At 44.4% G+C, this 19,108-nt stretch overlaps 2 protein-coding genes across 2 annotated transcripts in view; both read right to left on the reverse strand.

Moving 5' to 3' along the window:
• LOC119651633 (protein Skeletor, isoforms B/C) overlaps positions 1–19,108 on the reverse strand; it is a 238,851-nt gene that overhangs the window by 115,589 nt on the left and 104,154 nt on the right. Inside the window, exons 2-3 of the mRNA XM_038055297.1 lie at positions 1,357–1,433; positions 1,123–1,274 (exon numbers count right to left, since the gene is read on the reverse strand). Of these exons, the coding sequence (XP_037911225.1) occupies positions 1,123–1,274; positions 1,357–1,433 (229 nt within the window). The remainder of the gene's footprint in view (positions 1–1,122; positions 1,275–1,356; positions 1,434–19,108) is intronic.
• Positions 8,139–9,585, reverse strand: LOC119651634 (mitochondrial 2-oxodicarboxylate carrier-like). The gene is made up of 2 exons (XM_038055298.1): positions 9,125–9,585; positions 8,139–9,058 (listed from the first exon to the last, which is right to left on the reverse strand). The coding sequence occupies exons 1-2, from the start codon at positions 9,449–9,451 to the stop codon at positions 8,486–8,488; spliced, it is 900 nt and encodes a 299-aa protein (XP_037911226.1). The 5' UTR covers positions 9,452–9,585; the 3' UTR covers positions 8,139–8,485.

Genomic DNA, 19,108 nt, shown 5'->3' on the forward strand with positions numbered 1-19,108 from the left:
AACACGGTTTCCATCCAGGTTGGTAATCGTGAGGTCGTCTCAAAATCGGTTGTCAAATACCTGGGGGTGATGATCGATGCCAAGCTGAGTTTCAAGGGACACTTGGATTATGCGGCAGAGAAGGCAGCAAATGCCAGCTCATCCCTTGCAAGGATGATGCCTAACGTGGGAGGGCCGAAGTATAGTCGCAGGCTACTCATCGCGGGAGTGGTGAGGTCGATCCTGCTATACGCGGCCCCTGTCTGGGCGGGAGCGTTGAACCACGCTGTCAACCGGGGGAAGATATGTTCGGCATACCGGCCAATTGCGCTAAGGGTGTGCAGCGCATTTAGGACGGCGTCGACGGAGGCAGTGTGTGTTATCGCAGGAATGATCCCTATAGATCTTCTAGCGAGCGAGGCACACTGGCTCTACGAAAAACGGAAGGCAAATCCAGCCGAGGTGAATGCGGATTTCCGAAAAGCCATCAGGAGAGAGTTGTCTGGCAAGTGGCAATAACGATGGGATAACTCCGACAAGGGCGGGTGGACCCATACATTGATCCCGTGCATCGAGAAATGGGTCAACCGAAAGCACGGAGAATTGAATTACCATCTGATACAGTTCCTTACGGGACACGGTGGCTATAGGAAGTACTTGCATCGCTTCGAGTTGGACGAGTCTCCCAACTGTCCTGCATGCGGTACTACACTCGAGGACCCGGAGCACGTTATGTTCCATTGTCCCAGATTTCTGCAGCGGAAAGGAGGTTGAACAGCATCTTAGGGGCGGACATCGAGCCTTCCAACCTGGTGGAAGAGATGTTGAAGTCGGAGGAAAACTGGATGGCGGTAAATGAGGCAGTAGCCGTAGTGCAGACAAAACTCCTGGAGTTGGATCGAGCTCGGAGGGCGGCGCGACGGAGACGTGACATGGACGAGTTGGTATAGCGAACCAGAGCCTCCCCCGCGAAGTAATACTTCACGGTGGTCCCGCGGGGAGGGGCGGAAGAGTGGGGGTGGTTTTAGTGGGTGTGAATCCCACACACTGCTGCAACCTGGCGCAACAGGGTCTTTCTAAGATTTCTACCTCCATCTATAAAAAAAAAATATTCCAAACTTAAATCTTTTCATATCTACTTACATGCCAACATACTCCTCTGGATATGGTATAATATATCCTTCGGGGCTGGGTCGAGCTGTTTTACCAACCCAAAAGAATGCATCTGGTCCGGTACCGTCGTATGCAAATCCTTTTATGAAAATTGTTGATTCGTCTACTGCATACACGGTACCCTATCAAAAGAGGAAAAAAAAGATGGTAATTCAGTGTTGAAAATAATGAATCTAGATAAATCTGCGAAATTATAATGCATACTTTAATCCCATGTGCAAACTCTACAAATTGTCCGATGAGACGACCGTAATAAGGCTCTGGAGGTCCACCCCCGTTTGCTGCAAGTAAAATAAGAAAAGATGGTTTTAGTACGAATTTAAACTATTTAAGTTTAATTAAAATGTGTAAATAGTACGTTAGATAGCAGGGAGGGAGGGAGAGAGGAAATCCAGACTCGGGGTGGAAATCAAACGGGCTTGGGGTAAAAATTATGGGAGCCCAACTGTTAGCACTTTTTCCATTGAAGTTTCTATTACGGACCCCCAACAAAACTCTGGACCCGAGGGGAATCCCGTCTTTCCAACCCTCTCTTGTCAGAATATAAGGAAAGGATCAAAGTAGCTAGTTTGGGAGAGGAATTATCTATTTTGAATTTATTAAGTATCTAAGGATATGATACATCTTTATGGTTGTCGTAGGGAAGGTAGGGACGCAGTTATGCTGAATTTTGCTGAAGATTACTTTAGAAGATTAAATCCTTATTACCAACTATACAAATCTTCCATGTCAAACAGATAAGTGCGTGAAAACAGATACATATGTACTTGGTTATACTCCGCCACCTCCTAAATTCGATATATAAATTCCACCCCCACACAGACTACGCAAATACGCATGGTTTCCAATTCGATTATTTCGAGGTGCTAAAAGTCATCAATTCATTATTATCGCACTATTATTGCAGTAACGGAAAACGGATATGACTTATTTCCCATTCCAGCGGAATTTTTCCATGCACAGAACAAATTTTCTTCCAGAAAGTTGAAAGCGGGTTGTACCATTTCACTGGTAGCGTGCCAGGAAGAGTAATTTTATGTTTCCGCAATTGTGCTTGTAATAAAGGGAGGACACTGGATATGATTACTGTAACGATAAATGGGGGTACATTCGTATGTTTGTATGTTCACATGCATGTTTGAGGCAAAGGAAATTGGTAGCGCTATGGAGACTGGGCTTTATTATGTGTCTAGTATGGGCAGAACTTCCACACGTACTAGATATATAGGCATATGGGGGTGGTATGTGGATAGTATATGACAGGGTAGAGGAAGGATTATTTGCTGAATTGGAGGAATATATGGGTGAAAGCATGTTCAATGAACTCGTTATGGATTACAGGATAATGCGGAAACTGCCATTTCAGCATGTCTCAAAACGGAAACATATACTATGCCGAAAAAATATATGTTTTGTGAACATTTATTTTCAAATGAAGGACTTTATTGAAATTATATATGTAGTTGCTGGTGTCCCCTAACTAGGGCATACGTCTTAGTTGTTGGTTCAGGTCTCCCTGGAACTCTGAGTTCTCTTCGATTCTCCTGAGTTATCTAGTTCTGGGATGTCGTACCGGTGGACTCAGCTGAAAACTGGGGTTCGCAGGATAGCCACAGCTAACAATAAAATCATTGCTACTGACTCCATCATCTTTCAATCAACACATTTGCAGGTATGAATCAAAACTAGACGATGGGGCTCTTACTTTCTTCTGGAGCCCCTGGCTAAGGAGTCCTAGTAGTTTCTCAGGTCCGTATATATTGCGCTTTCCCACAGTGCTCTCGGTCTTCTTCGTAGTCTCGCCCTGTCCGCGGTCCGTTCATAACCTTTTTTCCTTTCGAATGTGTTTAGCAAACTTTCGGAGGCTTTGGTTAAGGTCGAGGTTTCGCACTTCAAGGTGGTATGATGGTCTTTTAAACGCAGAGCTTGGTGTTTCTGTGCACATGCTTCGATTTCATTATGGGAAGGTCCAAGAACAAAGTCTTATTCACTAACTTCACCTCGTCAGTCTCATTAGCGTCCTTTGACAGGCTGCTACCCAGATATATAAAGCTGTGTACGAATTCGATGTAGAGGCCCTCTAAATCGATGCTCGAATGAGCTCGCGTCCTACTTTTGGATTGCACCATTATCTTCGTTTTGTTCTCATTGATGCGTAGTCTAACTTCTTTCGCAGTAGTGTCAAGAGTATGCAGAATTCCCCTGAGTCGGTCAGTTTTCGAGATATGATGTTGATATCATCTTCGTACGCCAACAATTGTGTTGACTTAATGAGTAGCGTCCCGCTGGTGTTGGTATCTATTGCTCGGATGACGTATTCGGGTGCTACGTCGAAGAGCGTTCTGGATCCTGAAGCCTGTGAGATAGAGGTCGTCATGGTCATCTTCGTCAGTGGTCCTAGTTTAGCTGGTATACCAAATTGCAGCATTATGTTGTACAGTACTCCACGATCTATACCGTCGTATGCCTCCTTGAAGTCGACAAAGATTTGGAACACGCCCACGTTATATTCCCAACACTTCTGCAGGATTTATTTAACGGTAAAAAGCTGGTCAGTTGTGGAGCGACCTGGCCTGAAACCACCTTAGTACTCGGCAATGAGTCGTCCGGCGTATGGTCCTATTCTATTCTTCATAACTTTCGTCAGTATTTTATAGGATGGAAATGAAATGTCTCTGCAGTTTTCACAAGGCAATCTATCTCCCTTTTTGTAGATGGGACAGATGATACTCCTGCGCTAGTCGTCTGGTATCTCCTCGTCCTCCCAGATTCGCAGCAGTAGTTGGTGTATGGCATTTAGTAGACCCGACCCACCGGATTTGAACAGCTCGGCGAGAATATGATATATTGTCTGTCAACTTCGTTCTTTGCATCGAGTGATATTCTGAATTCATCGTCAAACCAGTCAATTCGCGTTCACTCGGCATTGTATCCCAGGACCTTCTCTGCGACTTCCATGATCATGCCTTTAAGTTCTCCCCAGAACCCGTGTACATCTGTGTTGCTGATGTCATGTAGTATACCATAGGTGATAGTTTTTCTTCCAGGACGGCTGTATATGCCTGCGCCGTAACATCGCTCAAGATTTTGGTAGGCTTGTTTGAGCTGGGGATAGGCGAAGCCTCTGAACACTCAGACCTTAGTAGTCCATTCTACCCGATTCCCCGTATACCGGAATATCCCGGATTCAATTACGTATCGCAGGATTACCGTTTGTGCACCCTCTCCAGTTGGAGAATATTAGCGCCAAAAATCTGATGTCCGATGCGTCCATAGGAACATATGTGAATATGTTCCGTGAACTCCTTCCTCATTACAGGATGGACACGTATCACCTTGGATAATTCCTATTCTGAACACATGCCTAGCTAGTGAATTATGACCAGTCAGAATGCCCACAATACTTCTGCAAGTCTCCCTGCTTTTCTACAGGACTTTGCAATATGTTTGTTTGGCTCTGAGAGGAAAAGTTTGGTGTGTGCACCAGCATTAAGGCTCAACAACCTGCCATTATGGGAAGCTTGTTCCCAGTTTTTGATAGCAGCATCAGCCAATGATACTGACACCCCAATTGCTGGTTCCGGTCCGGATATGGGAGAAATTTAACCCCCCTTTTCTAAAGCGTCCGAGATTTCATTTTCCTCTATACCACAATGATCAGGTACCCAGAGTAATTCCACCGTACTGAATTTAGATCATCTAGAATCTAGATCAGATAGAATCAACGGCACATTGTGTATTTCTACACACCATTCCGAGATCTCGACCAACAGCCACAGCCACGTTATCTGCATAATCTTGAGCGTGTATTGGCAGATTTTGCAGTTCACATAGTAGTGAGTTGGCCAGCATACTCCAGAGAAGTGGCGATAGCCAGCTTCTTCTGAGGACCCTGTCGTCCCTGCCGTTGTTAGGTAGCAATCAACACCCACTTCAGCACACAGCAATTTCTGTTTCGTTTTGTCAACACTGTGCTCTCTGCCGACATCAGAGAGCTTTTGGAAGGGTGCAGAGTCAAACGTTGCTTTAATGTCCACCATCGTGGACTTGCCTTTCAGAATTGCGTCCTGTGTCTTTGAAACCAAACAATGATGAGCAAACTCACAGGACTTTCCACGTTGGTAAGCTTGTTGGTTTTCAGTGGGTGCGACCTTCGTGCCTTCTCGTGAATATGACGCTCAACCAGTATCTTCAGACATTTCAGCGAAAATGCTGTCAAGCTGATTTGCCTGAAGTTCTTTGGATTTGAATATCATCTTTTCCAGGCTGAGGTATGAAGACTACTTTAATTTTTTGCCAAGAGGAAGGCACGTAGCCCAGAGCAAGACATCTTTGAAAAATATTTCTTAGAAGTTGCTCTAAGTGCTCTATACCCTCTACCCTCGCTGGGTAGATACCATCCATGCCAGGTGCTTTGAAGTGTTCCAGTGATAGTATAGCAGCTCTCGCCTTTTCATTGGTAACAACCACTCTCGTAGTGTCCCAATTCCACTTGAAACACCTTTTGCAGAAACTATCAATTCTCTCTCTCTCTCTCTCTCTCTTCTCTCTCCTGTTCTCCCGGGTGGTGTACATCCAAGTCTGTATATACTCAACCCTGAAGTTAGTGAAAGCACCATCCGGTTTTCTAAGAGAGTCTTACTTGACCGAGTCATCCTTATTAAGAAGTCTGCGCAGGCTGGAGGTCTTTCTTTTACTTTCCAGTTGCTCATAGTATGCTCTAAAAGTGTCTCATTTCGAACGTTTTAGGATCCTCTCATATTCACGCTGTGAGTTCCGGAAGTTTAACCAGTCTTCACCTTTATTGCTTTTGCAATCGGGATTCAGAAGTTGTCTGCTTGATTTCCTGAGTCTTTGCTGTTTTCAGTTCCACCGTGGAACCGTTTTACCACGTTGCCCTCGGGCAATGGGACTACCCTCTTCAAAGCACTCTAAGAGTGTGCAATTCAGAGTTTCCAATTGATCTTCCCAGCCAAAGGAGTCCTTAGTAGCTTAGGGAGCTCACCTTTGTCACCAAGAACTTCATTGAACTTTGTCTAATCCGTTTTCCGTCTTTGTATTACAGGCTGTTTTCCTGCAATAGGCACATTAAGTTCTAAGTAACGGTGATTTGAGTGGGAGACTTCATCTAGCACTCGCCAGTTTCTAATCAACTCTAACAACTTTGAAGTACAGGTTGTTAGGTCACCCTATGTTCGCGGTCATCAGACCAGCTGAAGTGATAAAATCAAACAGATTCTCTCCTGTAGGGATTGTATTTGATACTGTCCCAACAAATCTGCTGAGCATTCGGATCACAATCTATTGAGAGTTCAACGCCACTTGATTCTGCATACACTACCAGATCTCTTAGTTCTTGCGTCGGCGGAGGACACAAAGAATCATCATCATCAACGGCGCAACAACCGGTATCCGGTCTAGGCCTGCCTTAATAAGGAACTCCAGATATCCCGGTTTTGCGCCGAGGTCCACCAATTCGATATCCTTAAAGGCTGTCTGGCGTCCTGGCCTATGCCATCGCTACATCTTAGGCAGGGTCTGCCTCGTCTTCTTTTTCTACCATAGATATTGCCCTTACAAACTTTCCGGGTGGGATCATCCTCATCCATACGGATTAAGTGACCCGCCCACCGTAACCTATTGAGCCGGATTTTATCCACAACCGGACGGTCATGGTATCGCTCACAAAGATCACAAAGAATCATAATGTAAGTAAGCAGAGGCTACTATGACGTTTTTCCTCTTACTGTTAACCTGGCACTGTAAGTTGACCGGAACCAGGTCTTAGGAACAGAATTGTCTCAACATGGTTACCTCTAACAGTTTTGACCTCATAACGCAAGCCTTCGGTATCGAGGATCTTTCATCGAAGAAGATCCTAGTCCCCTTGACTGATGCAATACCAGAGATTCTGTCAATTGAGCCCATGGCTCTTGAATCACAAATATTTAAGGACACTACCGCAAGTTTGCCGCCAGTGGATAGGAAGAAGTTTTGACATGCTGCACGTTAATTTGACTAACTCTTATTTTTGTAGCGATAAGTGCAGTCCAATATGAACACCGCCACTAACTGAAAAGTCTGTTGCGTTCAGTGTGAATCGCACCAGGGCTACCAGCTTGTCCTCACATTCTACCGAAAGTTCCGCTTTCTTGCGTTCGATTTCTCTGGATACCGCCACAGTTGGTGGTGTAGCAACATCCATATCCTTAATCACAAAAAGTTCGCCTTCTTTCACAGTGCCTTCTGTTGTCGTCGGCTGGGAGCCCTCCTAGGTTCACGGTGTCCGGACTGCATGGATTTCTTTCCACATACTGGCGTTCGACAAGTTGCGTGCACATCATCAGCTTCCCATTCTTCCGTTTCTCCTGGTACAGGCGGGGGAGAAGGTTCTGACAGGCAAGCCTGTAGTCCTTTCTCCTTTGCGACTAAAGTTACGACGAGCCCTCCTCTCCCTCGTATTTTGGAAGAGTTAGGCAACAGTGTTAACGACAGGCTGGCCGTAGTCAGGTTTCCAGTTTCTATCATTCCTCTCCTCAGGGAGTTGCTTTACTATCCTTTTTTCCTGACCGCGCTGTAGACAGAAGTTTTCCACTGAAGTGGAAAGCCTATCTTCCACATATTTCTCCGTGAGGGAACATGAATTAGGTGGGGCCTCCAAAATCCGTGCCTCGGCCAGGACTTGATTTCTCAAAGCCGCGGGTGGATTCGAGGTCTGTGACTTCTTACCACTTGGAGGCAATAAGGGAGATGAGCAAACTTGTTAGCACTGATGAAGGGAACAAGTGGTTCCCGAAGTATCGGTATTTGCAAGAATAAATATACACACCAACGAAAAAGAAACAACAAGTTTTTTATTATTTCAGATAATTTATCGTTGGAAATACCGCATAATTTCACTCAGATCCTTGATATAATCTGGACAACTGGACTGGTCCAGTCCATATGGGTAAACTGGCTTATATACAAACTTCTCGAAAACAGTGTGAGAAATAAATTTTTCGATCTCTTGCCGGTAACATCAGGTGTACCACAAGGATCCATTTGGGGACCTATCTTATATAACGTTTCGCGGCAGACCGACATTGACATTATCCAATATGTCGTTGATATCTTCGTCCCAAAGGGAAAACTAAGAATTTGACTTATTTCGAAAAATATTAGAATATATAATTTATTATTCAATAATGAATTAACACTTTTTACCCACCCCCAATCGACGACAGGCAATGGATTCGTACCTACCAATGCGATGGAAACAATCTAAATAGTTGCAATCTAAACCCTGAGACCCTAATCGTATATGTTACAATTCAGAATCTTTCCGGAATAATTAAGCCTCTCTTTCCAGATACTCATATAAATTTTCATATGACAGCAATACCATAGCTGCCCCTAAAGGAGCTCGTAGTAAACGGGCTAAAAGGCCATTGTAGATTGCCCAAAAACCCTGCATTCTAACAATGTGTCTAAATATGTCACCAATTGAGTATCTGCGAAACTGTTTTGGACAACACGAATAGCCATCCCAGTTGCTTTGAGCATAAGATTTCACTAAATCGAGAGGGTATACCACCAGCGTAACAATAACACCTGTTTTCATGGCTATTTTCGCTTGACGTAGAAGCTCAGGTTCGGTATCCCTTATAGGCTGTATTTGTTGTAAAGCTTCATAGATTCCATAAAAAATCATATTAAAGAGACCTCCACGGATCAGTGAGACATGTGTTCCTTTGAAAAATCCTCCAGGACCTTCTGATTTGTAGATTTCGTTAACTACTTTACTTAGCTTTGGTGCCATTTTTAGACTAGATTCATCGAGTTGCTGGACTATTTTGACAACTTCGAAGGGGTTTATTATAACTGCGTCCAGCACTCCTGCTACGAACCCTGACAATGCGTATGTCTAAATAGAAAGGGAGGATTTTTAGGAAACCTAATTTTGGTAGACCAAGGAGTGTCAAATTCTTACAGTATAGTCCGGCCCATCCTCATCGAAGGTGAATAACGATACACACTTATCATATGATATATTCCTGGCAGCTCGTCTTGGTATGCTCACAATAATTCCTGGGGTAAGCCCTTTCCAAAAGCTGAGAATACCTTCTTCTTTATAGATTTTTCGAGTATAAAAGATGATTCCACCTGGTCTATGCCAAGGAGGCGTCAGTTGTATTCGAGTTTTGATTGTGTCCAAGGGTTGCATGACAAGTAATTCCAGTATACTACTGGTGTAGTTAACGGGGGCTGACAATAAGGTCTCTTTGAAAAGGGATACTAGCGAATGCAGCAGAGACATGTTTTGAGGGGTTACATTTGGTTTATTTATTTAAACGGAGACACACAGTACATTACAAACTATTTATTTTGATTTTAAAACCTGTAAATTTTGATCAGACTTTGACGGAAGGATGAAAGGTAGTCAGTTTTGACAGCAAGGTATGCTGTGCCTTCTTATACTGAAGTCTAGCCGTTATTGTATTGTGAAGCAAGAGGAAAGAAATATGAATGCTACTACACAGTAGCTTTTACATTTTTACCTAAAATGTGAGATAAGGTAACTTTTGTGTCTCTAAGGGAGAACATTGACTCAACTGGAGGTTACCTGTCTCTCACAAGATTCCTGCCAAAGCTCGGATGTTCAAACACTTGCATTGAACGCATTAAACTCAGAATTTCCTCAACCAAATTCAGAATTTCATAAACTAATTTCGGAATTTTTTAAAAATTCGAGAATTTGCGAAGACAATTTAAGAATTTCCCAAATCAAATTTAGAATTCCCCAAACAGATTCCTTAATTGATTGTTTCAAATTCAGAACTTTCTATTTCAAATTCAGATTTTTTTTTTCATTACTTTGTTATGAAATTTTATGCCACTTTTAGCCACTGATTATGGACGGAGGTTGAGCTAGAAATTGTGCGATTTCCACCAAAGTTGGCAGTGCCGCGCTCTACAGTACAGCCTATATTATTCGGAAAGTTAGTGGATAAATTTAAGGGTGGTTCCCAGTCAAATTCCAAAAAAAATATACGCTGCTTTCGATAGTTTCTGAGAACCGGTCGTTGAAGTAATTGACCACTTTCGGACCCCGCATTCCTCCCCAATGTGAAAAATAATACCGACTTCATTTGATTTCATCCGCCTTTTCCATGTAGGAGAAACTCATAAACTCAACGCGGAAGACTGTTAGCCCCTGCATGCAACGGCATTCACGGGTCCGTAAGCGTTTTTGATATACAAAGTGTGACAGACAGATAGATAGAAAGACGGATAGACAGACAGACAGGTGGTCAGGCCAACGTAGCAGAAACCGGTCTGAGTCTGAAGAGTTGCACAACCAATATAAGAAGGCGAGGAAAGCATTGCGAGCAGCCATCTCTAGAAGTAAAACTGAACACTTCAAGAGATTATGTAAGGAAGCGGATTTCGACCCATTGGGAGGTGCATACAAGGCAGTTATGGCAACAATCAAGGGAAAGCGCTCACCGCCGATCACCAACTCTGATTTGCTGCGGGAAATCATTACCACTCTCTTCCCATACGTTTCAAGTGAGTCGAACCTACCCACTGTCCAGGTAGATCCCGGTGAAATTCCCGAGGTAACCACGAAAAAAGTCCTGGAAGCCGCGAAGAAGATTGCCGAAAATAAAGCCCCAGGTTTAGACGGCATTCCGAATAAAGCACTGACAGTGGGCGTCAAGACAGTTCCAAGGCGGTTCTCGGAAGCATTTACCACTTGCCACAAAGAAAGTGGCGGAAACAGAAGCTTGTGCTAATCCCGAAGCCAAATAAACCTTTGGGTGATCCTTCGTCTTATAGACCTATATGCCTGCATCGGCAAACTTTTCGAACGGGTCGTCTTCAATAAGCTTGTACCAATCACAGAAAGGGAGGGTGGTCTCTCAGACAGGCAGTTCGGATTCCGAAAGGCAAGATCTACTGTCAATGCCATCAGCACGGTGACGAAAATTGCGGAAAAAGCAATGGAGGCCAATAAATCTTGCGCGGTCGTTACTCTCGACGTGAAGAATGCGGCTTTAACCAAATTGGGCACTCCTAAATATCTGGTGCACATAGTCATGGAATTTCTCCGGGAGAGGATATTGTGTTACGATTCGGACGATGGACCTAAAACGTATACAACAACCTGCGAGGTTCCACAAGGATCAGTCCTCGGTCCTCTCCTGTGGATAATAATGTATGACGGAATTTTAAAGTTACAACTCCCCAAAGGGGTGACAATCATTGGCTTCGCAGACGATATCGGAGTAACTATCATCGCACAAGACATTGATGAGATCGAGGTACTCACAAACGAGGCTATTTTTGAAATCAGGTCTTGGCTAGAGGAAGCTGGTCTGACACTCGCGGAGCATAAAACCGAGGTAGTTTTGATTACAAAGCGAAGGAAGACGACGTCGATAAAGATCAGGATTGGAGAACACATAATACAGTCGCAGCCAACGCTTAAATACCTAGGAGTTATGGTTGACCAAAGAGTGAAATTCAAGTCTCATCTTGAAAATTTAGCAACCAAGGCTTCCGGAGTGGCTCCTTTGTTGGCAATAATGTTGCCAAATATAGGTGGTCCTAGGCAAAGCCGTCGGCTCCTGATCTCGAGAGTTGTTAGCTCCATCTTGCTTTCTGCAGCTCCAGTCTGGGCATCGTCTTTGAAGGTGGAAGCAAACAGAAGAAAAATCGCAGCCCCACACCGATTGAACGCGCTTACCGTACAACTTCAGATGAAGCAGCTTGTGTGATAGCCTGCATGATCCCCATCGACATCTTGACGAATGAGGGTCGACGCCTCTATGACCCATTATATGCAATCGGTAAGTCTTATACCAATCGTCGGCAATTGGCACAAAGTGATTCTATTTTGGAATGGCAGAAAAGGTGGGATGATTCACCTAAAGGACGCTGGACACACAGGATTATTCCAGATGTCTCTAAATGGATCAAGCGAAGGCACGGTGAGGTTAGTTACCACCTAACTCAATTCCTAAGCGGACACGGAGGGTACCGTGCATACCTTTATCGCTTCGGGCGTGACGACCAACATGCGTGATGATTCCGGAAGATGCGGAGCATGTTGTTTTTAATTGCTCGCGGTTCGCTGCACACAGAGCGCAGGCGGAAATTAACGCCGAGGCACGGTTGACACCCTAGAATATCGTGGACCACATGCTAGCCTCTGAAACATCTTGGAGGGCGGTTGAAAAATTAATGAAGGCGATCCACAATCTGCTGAGGAGGGAGGAGCTTCGGAGGAAAGTGACAAATAACGACAGAAGCCGCAGTTGATAACTGATCTTGCCCCGCGATGTAATACCGAAATGGCAGTCCCGCGGGGTAAGCGAAGGAGAAGGAGGTGGTTTTAGTGAGTAAAAGTCTCACATAACCGTATGGCTGGAGCCAGCGGTAGGTTTTGAACCTTTCCACCTTCCAACGTATAAAAAAAAAAAGACAAACAGACAGTTGGACGGACAAACAGACACTCCTATGAGGAGTGAAGGTGTGGATCAAAATGGCTACGGGAAAGAAGCCCAGAAAATAAAACCAACATGAAAGGAGAGAGAAAAGGGGAAACATACCGGGCAGAGGCTCGGAACCCCAGCACCGGCGGCTATTGGGAGTGAGGAAGCGGACTCCCGGCCATCGATATCCTTCGACCGCAGTGCCTCGGTGGTGGGTATCTTGGCCGCCGTGGGTTCTAATGCTAGAAATGATTTAGAGGTACTCCGAGACCATTGATCCATTCAGGAGAAACTCCTCAATTCTTCGATCTCCGAGGTAAAATATAAAACGTAGAAAAATACTTTAAATGCTAAGGGGAAGGTGCGTTTAGAAGGAGTAATCCGGCCAAGACTCATGGAGAACAAAGTCCTGACCCGGAGGAACTACCTTTCCACCAATTTGGGGCAAAAGTAATTGAGTTGTCCCAAGAACAAGCACAATGTCCATCAAGCTATTAAAAACATGGTGAGAGCCATTAGGGTCCTCTATAATAAGTCGCAGGAGGAGGAAAGAGGTCCCAACGAAAAGCCGAAACTGTCCATTCCAACTGTGCCACAGGTGAGCCACGTCACACCGAACAGTAGTGTTAGCGACCTGCTAGCAAAGAAAAGAATCCGGGAGAAATGCAATGATCCTCTAGGGAATCAGCAGGCACCCAAGAGAAAGAAAGCACACAAGCAGTTCCGAAGAACGGAGCAAAAAGCAGCGCAGGTAAGAAGCTGTACCCCAAGTGCAAACGTCAGCAATCGAAGAAAAACCAAAATGATTGATGGACGAAGGTCCGCGAGGAACAAAGCAAAAGTGCGAATTTGCCCGGAGGCAATCATTATCATACGCGAAGGTGACATCTGACCCCAACCGAAAAGATTTGGATCTGGAAATGTCAGCAAGATCCGATGGTCTCAGAAAGGCGGCCTCATGTTTGAGCTAAATAGGGCCAACTGCGGAAAGCGGGACAGATGATGAAGGCACGGCTATAAACGTCGCGCATAGAAGAGTGGAGAAATAGCTAAAATGAGCTAACTCAGCCCCATGATGCAATACCTTATGGTGATTTCACGGGGCAGGGAGAAGTCGGGGGTGGTTTTAGTGGTTAAAAATCCAGGCCAGAGTCTTTTGAAGAATTCCATCTCGATGGACTCACTCAAAGGTGATTAGGGAGTGCACAGTGCAGGCGGCTATAGTTAATAGGCAATTACCCTCATGGATCGGGGTTACTGCCCCCGACCCAATCCGGTTTATGACGGCTCCGGTATTCGTTAGGGAGAGCATTTGATGTTACCCCAAAGCAAGTTGAGGGGCATTGCGAAGCCAATGGTAGACTTCCAAGAGGGTCTATTTAGAAGATTATACCTACGCCTAGGACCTTTTGGATCGAGGATGGAGAAACGAGCGAGCCTAGGGAGAAAAAGATATCCAGGTACTTATTGACCTCTCTAAAATCTCACAGAAAGATCCCAGAATGCTAGGGCTGGCCTTAGACACTATGCGATCCAGAACCTCCTTGAGGCAGGAACATAAATTAGCGGAAGGAGTACCATGATAAATGTTTTTCAGTAAAGAAGAAGACGGATCCAAAAGCAAGAAGGAAGTCCACAAAGATGTGAGCCTTTTGGTCAACTAAGGTGGGGAGAAATCGTCAAGTTTAAAGTACTTCATTTCTATAGGAAATCATACTGCTTACGGATGATCAACGAGGTAGTCTTGAGAAAATAAAGTTGCTTTGGCACCATTCATTGTGTATTTACTGGTTTAAAGATAGCCAGGGAATCCTCTAGGATGTCTCATCGATCAGGGAAGGCACAGTAACCATATAACTGAGGATGAAGTCTTTCGTTTCAAAAAGGAAAGGACCAGCATGAAGCTGGAGGGAAGTGAATATCAGCCGGAAAAGTTTCAGCGGTAGTTTGTGCTTCACTCCAGTTGGAGGATGGGACTGGATTAAAACGAAAGTTCTGGTGGTAAGAAGAGTGGTCAAAGACTGTCTTTCCCAAGCTCCAAGGCGAGTAAAAGAACTTTTGTGAGGGACGAGAATTTTTTGCTCCAAAATACAAAGTTGCATCGAAAACCAACCAACCAACAACACCAAACCGCACTGGTCAAACACGAAGAAGAATAAGGATAGGAGAATACAACTTTGAGACCGTTGACAATTTCTCCTATCTAGGGTCGAAAATCCCAACCGATAATAGCTACGATGAGGACATCCGCGCACGGTTGCTGTCAGCCAACAGAGCCTATTTCAGCTTACAAAAACTGTTTCGCTCGAAACGTCTCACCTTAGGGTCAAAGCTCTTACTTTACAAGACTATGATCTTGCCAGTCCTCATGTATTCCTCGGAAACTTGGGTTCTTAGCAAGAAACATTGCGAACTCTTGGCCGCGTTCGAGAGAAGAATCCTCCGAAGAATTTTTGGCCCCCTACATGAGGATGGACGATTCCGTAGCCTACACAATGACGAAATCTATGAGCGATACCATGACCGTCCGGTTGTGGATAAAATCCGGCTCAATAGGTTACGGTGGGCGGGTCACTTAATCCGTATGGATGAGGATGATCCCACCCGGAAAGTCTATAAGGGCAATATCTACGGTAGAAAAAGAAGACGAGGCAGACCCGCCTAAGATGGAGCGATGGCGTGGGCCAGGACGCCAGACAGCTTTTAGGGATACCGAATTGGTGGACCTCGGCGCAAAACCGGGATGTCTGGAGTTCCTTATCAAGTCAGGCCTAGATCGGAAAAAAGTATGAAAGGTAATTTGCAATGGCGTGTATTTCCCACCTCTTCAGGATCCTGTCTATTGATTGTCGTCTTTTGCTAAGTAAAACAAATCTGATACTAGCATGTAGGAAAAATAACTGATCCAAATAATTGAATCCAATATTCGATTACGCTGAAGGTTGCATCATTTACGTTTTTGTCAAATGTCAGGAAAATTCCATACGCGGAATATAAGTTGGAAATCTTCTAGTTCTTCTACAAGGAGAAGCTACATAGTCCAAGAATAGGGGAGGGGAGGGGCATCTATTATAGACGAAGAGTGAAAATTGAGTTAAAGTTGTGCCTGGGAGCTGCATTCTACCAACCGGCCCTTCTCTCGCTTCTTTTCAACCGTGTGGGGTTTAATTCATCGGGACCTTTCTATGGTCTTTCGGCATCATAAACCTACTTTTTCGGTTTTATCGGAGCGATTTCAAGATAAAATTTTACCCGTTGAACTCGGTCATTAGAGGTGCGGATCGATAAGATACGAAAAATGATTAATGGCGAAGTTAACTGCTTGTAGCATATCTCAAAACCCGGGCCCTTGATGGAATGGGGTTATTGAACCGGAAAATGGGGCACTTTGATCTGAATGAATTGTTGGCACGATTGACACTTTTTATGTCGGAAATGTTGAATAGGTTGGAGTTTAGATGCCCTGGTTCACTAGAATCCAGATCCTTATATGCAGCTTTCTAATATCTGAAATCATTTACGATTTTTCATTTTCAAAATAGAAATTGCGATATTTAGCTTATTAGAGATGGGGAGGTGATACATGTAATATTACAAAAATGATATCACCTTAAATATGATATCATATTAACATCACCGAGCGCGATTCAAAAATAACAACATTACCGTATCACAAAGCATCGCCGCATTATCAAGCAGCGCCGCATTACCAAGCATCACCGCATTACCAAGCATCATTGCATTGCCGAGCCTCACCACATTACCTAGCAACATTCCTTTACCAAATATTATTCCATTACCAAACATCATCGCATTACCAAGCATCACCGTATTAGCTAGCATCATCCCATTACAAAAGTGATGTAATATAGCATCACCTAATATCAGCGCTCTTCGTAGTACAAGTTGCGGTGGCATTTGTAGATGTCGACGCCGAGTATCGGGGTGGCCTTTGTCTTATTTTTGGTTGCTTCGGGCTGGATTTGCTTTAGGTTGGCTTCAGCCTAACTTTGGACTGGCTTCGGGTTGGCTTTTAGATTGGTTTCGGACTGGCTTTGGGTTTGCTTTAGGTTGCCTTCGGGCTGGTTTTAGCTGGCTTCGCACTGGCTTTTGGACTGTTTTGGGCTTGCTTTAGGTTGGCCTCGGGCTGTGTTCGCGCTAGCTTTTGGGCTAGAAAATGATTTCGGGTGCATGTGCATGTGGGAATGTAGATTCTTGGCTTAAATTATGCCAAGCAAACATAACAAGTCACCCTCAATTTAAAGCTGGGCGGGCTTGGTCCTCGTAGTTGGATCTGATGGTGAAAAAATCGTTTGAACACTTACGAAATGGTTTCAATTGTGGCTATGGTAACTTTAGTTGATTTGGGTCGTAAGGTGGAAGGTGGGGGCATTTTTTCAGGACAAGAGTTCGGATTTTTCGGAGTTTTTTTTATTTTTGCTTTGTTTGTTGGCCGGAAGAAGTTAATTGGAGGGTTCACCGAGAGGACGTTGATTTGGGACAGTCAGTATGTACACGTGTGGGAAAAATCCAATATGATAGACTGACAGGACTTATAAGGGAGACCATCAAAATGGGATAATGGACGCATTGACTTTAAATCTGAACCTTCGGTCTTTAGGGAGGTGTATTGGGAGGTGGCCTTTTTTCTTAGTAAACTCCGTCATAGATTTTTTTCTGTAAATGATATTCAGGAAGATGCTATGTGGATGTTAGAAGGTATATGTGTTGGCACCTGTTATTTTTATTTTATTTTAAATAAATAATACAATAAACAAAGGAAACTCCAGTGACATATTTTTGCAATAGTAAAAAATAAAATTTACAATACAGCCATAACCTTATTTTTTAGTGAGGAAAAAGATGAACCCAAAGGATCAAGTTGGAAGCGATTACAAAAGAGAAGCATTCTAGGCTCAGGGGAATAAAAGTAACAAAAGAGCTTCGCGAAAGGCACCTTGAAAATACCTAGGATTTGAACGTTATAACATGATCCATCGCCACGTATCTCGGAAGCTATTGAACAATCTATCAGATCGTTGCAAAATTTGAAGGATGCAAGCGTCTATCAAAGTTCTTCGGTGTTGTAGAAATATTAAGGAAACCTAGCCGATCAGGATAGGACGATTAGTGAAGATTCTTCTTAAAGAACGGGGAACGAGAAAACCTCCTTTGAATTAACTCTTTTGTATGCTAGTCACAATTGTGGTAGAGGGACCATATCAGGGAAGCTTACTTGCGAATATTGGGGACGAAAGAATCAAAAAGGATAATCACAGAACCACAGGTATCTATGAACTGGGAAGAGCGAAGGACGAATCCAGACATTCTCGAAGTTTAATTGAGGATGTCGACACAATGAAGGTTAATACGATGTTGCTATCAAACGTCACTCCCAGATCCTTGTGAGATTCAATCGCCGTTAAAGGTTAATTATCGTTTTTGGTGGATTCCGGATGCAGGAAAGAAAAAAGGGCCACCACTCTCAGAGGCTTCGATTGCACGTTGCCCCTGCCGTGGTTGAACCTGCTCCCTTCTGGTTCCCTTAGTATCGACAAGCTCCCCCCCTCGAAATTTATTTCGGATGTTGCGGATGCGGACGGGTAGATGGCGCTGAACTCCGAAACTCTCCACTCACTCGTTTTCTGAACGCACCAGGGGAGTGGAGAACCAGCGGTAAAAAAATGCCGTTGGTTGGGACAGTAAGGACCGGATGGAAATAAGTCGGTCTCTTCTGTATCCAACCGCGGCGCTGATCACATCGCTCGTGACTGAACAAAGTTTTAGCGTTTTCCTCTTAAATTTAAAATATTATAATCAAACTCACACACTCAAGTAAATCAAGTCAAATCATTGCAAGTACAACCTTTTCTTTGCTTTCGATCCGATCTCGTGAAGTGTGAAAAATTCTGTTTGGTAATAAGTCTGAAGAGTTTCGGGCTCCATCGGTCAGTCTCCTACAAGTGCGGAAAAAGTCATTAGCTAAAGTGGTGACCCCGATAAAGAAGAAGAGGGACAGGAGTAGTCGCGGCAACGATCAGCAACAGCCCAAGGATCTCAAGTTCAAACCTCCGCTCCGGTGAAAGGAATCACCCGCGACTGTTGATCGCATTCACGCCAGCCCGAGCCGGGAATCAACAGATCGGAGGAGCTGTCCGGCCGACATCCGCCCAACTTAGGCAGCGGCAGGGATCGTCTTTTTGTACCCGTCGCAACGAGCCGGCCAAAAAGCAGCAGCAGCAGCTGAGCCAACGCATTCCGGAACTCTTGCTTCCTTGCAGCCGACGAAGCGCCTACGGATACGCTGCGCCGAGCCCCGGCCAGTGGCCCACCCCGCCCGATGAACAGTTGCTTGCCGATTTGAAAATTCTGGTGAAAGAGCAAAGCCAAACAGCAGCTACGTGTTTTAGGAACTCAAATTAAATTTATATTCCAACAATGTTCATTTTCAATTCATCCATCTCTGTCAAAATAAT

The sequence above is a fragment of the Hermetia illucens genome, chromosome 3, assembly GCF_905115235.1.
Source record: "Hermetia illucens chromosome 3, iHerIll2.2.curated.20191125, whole genome shotgun sequence".
NCBI lineage: Eukaryota > Metazoa > Arthropoda > Insecta > Diptera > Stratiomyidae > Hermetia > Hermetia illucens.

Excerpts from the sequence above, each read along its gene's own strand:
- LOC119651634 (XM_038055298.1), bottom strand. The coding sequence starts at position 9,451 with ATGTCTCTGCTGCATTCGCTAGTATCCCTTTTCAAAGAGACCTTATTG. Across the intron at positions 9,059-9,124 it reads AGGATGGGCCGGACTATACT|ACATACGCATTGTCAGGGTT; the intron begins GTAAGAATTTGA and ends CTTTCTATTTAG.